The sequence below is a fragment of the Linepithema humile genome, chromosome 8 (genome assembly GCF_040581485.1).
Source record: "Linepithema humile isolate Giens D197 chromosome 8, Lhum_UNIL_v1.0, whole genome shotgun sequence".
NCBI classification, from domain to species: Eukaryota; Metazoa; Arthropoda; class Insecta; order Hymenoptera; family Formicidae; genus Linepithema; species Linepithema humile.
The window spans coordinates 9,204,950-9,210,176 of record NC_090135.1 but is presented as its reverse complement, the minus strand read 5'-3'; the positions used below and the strand labels follow the sequence as shown (position 1 = coordinate 9,210,176).

The 5,227-nt window shown below is 41.5% G+C and overlaps 1 protein-coding gene across 2 annotated transcripts; it reads left to right on the top strand.

Annotated features, from left to right (window-relative positions):
- The first annotated feature begins 123 nt into the window (after window positions 1-123).
- LOC105676745 (alanine aminotransferase 1) lies at window positions 124-5,226 on the top strand. Of its 2 annotated transcripts, none has more exons than XM_012374870.2 (5): window positions 124-697; window positions 2,808-3,140; window positions 3,597-4,041; window positions 4,229-4,497; window positions 4,570-5,226. In XM_012374870.2, the coding sequence occupies exons 1-5, from the start codon at window positions 350-352 to the stop codon at window positions 4,846-4,848; spliced, it is 1,674 nt and encodes a 557-aa protein (XP_012230293.1). In that variant the 5' UTR covers window positions 124-349; the 3' UTR covers window positions 4,849-5,226. The 2 variants fall into 2 exon arrangements, with proteins under 2 accessions (XP_012230293.1, XP_012230295.1); XM_012374872.2 differs by having other exon boundaries at window positions 531-702.
- Window position 5,227: the final 1 nt, after the last annotated feature.

Below are 5,227 nucleotides of genomic sequence, written 5' to 3'. Positions count from 1 at the left end.
TGTTCTCCCCTCCTGCCCCGCTATCCCGCGGATCTATCGGAGTCACTGGTTGTCAAGCGACGTGTCGTGCGCGTGATTATCGCAAATTGTCAAACATCAATTTGCACACACTCCTCTCAATTCGATTCACAGACGGAACTGCGATCCACCCCGTGATTGATCTCGCACGATGATCAGCACAAGATAAAAAATACAAAACAAGAACGCACGTATTGCTCACGTCAAGACGACCAGACAAATAACGAGGAACGACGATAAATAAACGCGTTGTCTCTGGTCTTTGCGCAGCGGAAGAGGGAGAAGTTTTAGAAGGTCGAAAAGGAGCAAGTTGCGAAAGGGTGAGCCAGCCATGTCGCACGCACGCCTGCGGAACGCCGTGATCGCCGGCGGATGGCCGACGAGGACGATAACGAGCGCGACGACGACGACGACGAGACCGGCTGCCGCCGGGAGCGGTGGCGGGGCGCTGATTGGTCGTGAAGTAGGGACGGCGCCGCCGGGGGCGGCGGTGTCCTCCGCATCCATGCTGTTCCAGCCGGTTATTCCGTGTCGAGGCATGGCGGCGAGCGCAGCGGCGGGCCCGTGCGGCAAGGTCCTCACCGAGGACAATGTCTTCGTGAACCTGCGCAAGATGGAGTACGCGGTTCGCGGCCCGCTGCTCATCCGGGCATTGGAGATCGAGAAGGAGCTGCAAAAGGTAAGGTAAGCTGCTAAGCTCGAGGGAAAAGAAAAAAAAAAGCACACTTGCGAGGGACGACGCTTCGTCACGCTCTTCCGGAATACTTTCGAGCGACTCCAATGACCAAAAAAATGCAGAAACAAGCAGAACACATGGTGCACACACACACAGTAACGCAGTGATTATACAGAATACAAACGAAACTGAATGGAAGCGAGGATGAGGGGGTGAGAGGGAGGAAGGATGCGCTCGCAATGACATACGTGGGGTTGCCATGGTGAAACGTCAAGTATCGGAGAAGGGAGGGGAGAGAGAAAGAGAAAAGAATGATTGCTAATTGAGCTTTTCGTAATTGCGAAGCGTGAATGGAGTTCTATAATCAATTCCAGCGTAAAAATATAAAAGGCGCGTTTGAATAGCGGACGCTGCGCTTTTCTTATGTTCTTTTCGTTCCAAATAACTTCGGGAAGAAGAACAAAAGAATTATCGAATAGAAATTTTTACAAAACACTTGAAAATATTCTAATAAATTTATCGCACGCGAAACTCCGGATTTTATTATAAATTATTATAAAAGCTACGGAGAGCTAATCTTCAATTTTTAAAAATACTTAAAATGATTCGGAATAAATTCCGCACTGTTACGATAATTTGTTGATCTTAAAAATTATTATGGAACGCGCGTGACAAAAATTATCTTTCTCGTAAATGACGGGCTGTAAATGATTCAGCATTTGTGTACACAACCGCCGACTTGTATAAAAAGAATTATGCCGTCTGCACGATAACGTATCACGCAGTGCATTAAATAAATCGTCGCACAATCATCGTCAATAGATTGTACTGAATTGCTAATTTTAAGCATTCCTGGCGCCAAGTCGAAAAACATAACAACGTCTTTTCATCTTTACACGGATATTTCCTTTATTTATTTTTTTTTTAATTTTAACTCGGTAAAACGTCGCGAAATGTATAGCATTTCTTATATCGCGTTATCGCATTCATGCAAAACCACTCATTACAGCACTAATACATGACCACTCATGATTATATGTATAAATATACAAATAAAGTGCAGCTCCAATTAATAATAATATTAAATAATATTATCTAAAGCAGAGTCGATTATCGATAAACGATTAAAAGATAAGGTGGTGTATAAGCATTTATCGCTTGAAAAAATATTTCTCCGTAAATAGCGGTTCTTGCGTAATCATTACACGTCGTTTACGCCTTTTTATATATACGGTGTGTCAATATAATTATATTCCTTAGGAAATATTTCTCGAAGGTCGAAAACATTATTGAGACATCCGGTGGATTTTTTTTTTTTATACGAGAGTATTTAAAAATGCGTTGTAAAAAAAAGAATCTCTACTCATTGTGAATATAAAACGGTCAATTTGTTGGCGAACAAACGCATTTTTATTCATCACGCGATTGCGCGCAATTACATGGTGAATAAGAATTCCGATAGCCGCCTCGTCATTGAACGCGCATCTCTCGCCTCGCTTTCCGTTTCACACGCAATTGCGTAACGCTCGTTAATGCTTACTGTAATTATATACAATGTGAAGTTTATCTGATATAGGAGAAATACAAGTCACTTTCGTCGAAGAGGAATATTCTGTATTTTTCTATTCGAGGCACCAAATAAAATTTTATTATTAGACGCAGATAAAATCACTTTTTATTATTAGACGCGGATGGAATGGAAAAAATACGTTACCTTCTTCTAATGTGCGAATAAAAAAAATTATTCTATTAAATCAATCGCGAAATTATAACGTTAACTGAAACGGTATTTTTTTTAAATCTATCACTTTTATCAAATTAAACTTGAAGGAAACGATTGTATAATACAATCTTATTTTTTTGTTAAATTTTGATGGATCTCGTTTCGATAGAATTTTGATGCTTAATTATTAAAATATTTGATGAAAAAATTGTGAAGCAGAAAAAAAGGATAATAAAATTTTTACTAAAAAAAGATCGGCTTTAAATTCTTCGAGATATCATTATTTGGCAAAGTTTGCTCTTGTAGGACGTCCTGTATTTGTTCATGTAATTACGAAAGCGTCTATCATAATTATTACATAATTAGATCGAGATTGTCTATTTTTTACAGGGTGCTAAAAAACCGTTCAAAGAGGTGATCAAGGCCAACGTGGGTGACGCCCATGCGATGGGCCAGCAACCGATAACGTTTCTACGTCAAGTATTGACCCTGACAGTCTCACCGAATTTATTGGATGATCCGAGCTATCCGGAAGACGCGAAGGCTCGCGCCCGCATGGTACTCGAGGGCTGCAAGGGCGGTAGTGTGGGCTCGTACTCGGAATCGGCTGGCATCGAGGTGGTCCGCAAGCACGTCGCGCGATACATCCAGGAACGCGACGGCGGCATTCCCTGCGACTATCACAATATTATCCTCTCCAACGGCGCTTCCGACGGCATCAAGGTATGCGGATTTGAAACCTCGCTATTTTTTTTCATTTTTTATCTGAAAAAAATTATATTCATTATATATTTATTTAAATTGATGATTTTTTCCAGTTTTGGTTTTAAAAGTAATTTAATTGAAGTATTCAACTTTCCGTGCTATTTTAACCAGAAAACATTCATTCTCAGTTTTATTAGATTATTGTATTGAACTATTTGTGCTGTGTATTTATTAATTTTTGTATTATTGTATATTTTATTTTATAATTGTAAAAAGATCTCGAGAAAGATGCATGCGCGAAAGCAATGGAACTGTAAAGAAAGTACAATTAAAATATTGAATTTTTCGAGCAATTTAATTTGAAAATATTGATTGAACTAAATTCACAAATAAAAGAAAGCAAAAAGTTATTGAAAAATTCTCTTGCAGCACAAATATTTTGACATCACTTTCTAATCTCTCTCTTTCTTGCAGTCATTTCTGAAATTGTTCAACGAGAAAATCGACAACAAACCGTCAGGCGTGCTGATCCCGATTCCGCAGTACCCGTTGTACTCGGCAACCCTGGCGGAGTTCGGTCTCGCGCCGATTGGATACTATCTCGACGAGGACAACAAGTGGTCGCTGGAGGTCGGCGAGTTGGAACGCGCGCTGAACGAAATCAAGGGCACATGCAATCCGCGAGTGTTGGTGGTGATCAATCCCGGTAATCCGACCGGCCAGGTGCTGACTCGCGCCAACATTGAGAACGTCATTCGCTTCGCCCATAAGAACCACCTGTTTCTACTCGCCGACGAAGTTTACCAGGATAATATATACGACAAGGACAGCGCGTTCCATTCCTTCAAAAAGGTCATGACGGAGATGGGCGAGCCGTACTCGAAGATGGAGCTTGCATCCTTCATGTCCATCTCGAAAGGTTAATAACAGAACAGCGGAATCGAGAAGAATAAAAAAAATAATTTAATTAAAAATTGATTGACTTTTTAATGTGACTTTCGAACAATTTTGAGTAACCTTTTTACACAAAAAAAACATGAAATTTCGATTAAATTAAATTGAGGAATAAACTCGGTGGAAAAATTTACATTGAAATGTCTGTTTAGGATACATGGGCGAGTGCGGGATTCGCGGTGGCTACGGCGAGCTCATTAACATGGATTCGGAGGTGATGAAGGTACTGCTGAAATCGATCTCCGCGATGTTGTGTCCGACGGTGCTCGGCCAGGTGGTGATGGACGTCGTGGTGAATCCGCCGCAGCCGAACGAGCCGTCGTACGAGCTATTTCAGAAGGAAAAGAAAGAAACACTGCGCTCCTTGGCGGAGAGATCGCAGCTTGTCGTCGACACACTCAACAGTATTCCTGGATATAAAGTGATTGTCCTTTATTTTGTTCAACAGATTTCTCTCGGCGCATCAAACTCTATATTTCTTTCTTTTTTTTAGGCGAATCCACCGATGGGCGCGATGTACGTGTTCCCGCGCTTCGAGCTGCCGCCGAAGGCGATCGAGGACGCGCGGGCGAAGGGTCAGGAGCCAGACGTCCTTTATGCGTTCAAGCTGCTGGAGAGCACCGGGATCTGCGTGATCCCGGGCTCGGGCTTTGGCCAGAGGCCCGGCACGTTCCACTTTCGAACAACGATACTGCCGCAGAAGGATAAGATTAAGTCGATGCTCGAGGCGTTGAAACAGTTCCATATTAAATTTCTCAAAGAGTACAGCTAAATCTGCTCGAAATAAACTGCCGATTGCGAGAACATCGAAACAGAATGGATCGAGATGAAAGAAAAAGACCGCCTAGGATTTGTGCATATCTGTACGCGCGGACCAACTTCTCCGCTTTGAGCGCGCGCCACAAGAATGTGAAATATTTTTAATACAATTAACGACTAGCTATCCAGAGTCGCTTACATGTTGCTGTCGAGTTCTATAGAAGTTGTGACGAAACTCGAAATTTGTTGTACGTAAATGTAAATTATTGCTGGAGAAAATATGTGTACATATTTCTAATTGTTATATTGACAACAGTCAATAGTATAATCAAAAACAAATTGAATAATGTGTTATATAGAAATTAAAATTGAATGAGAGACAGAGAAAGAAG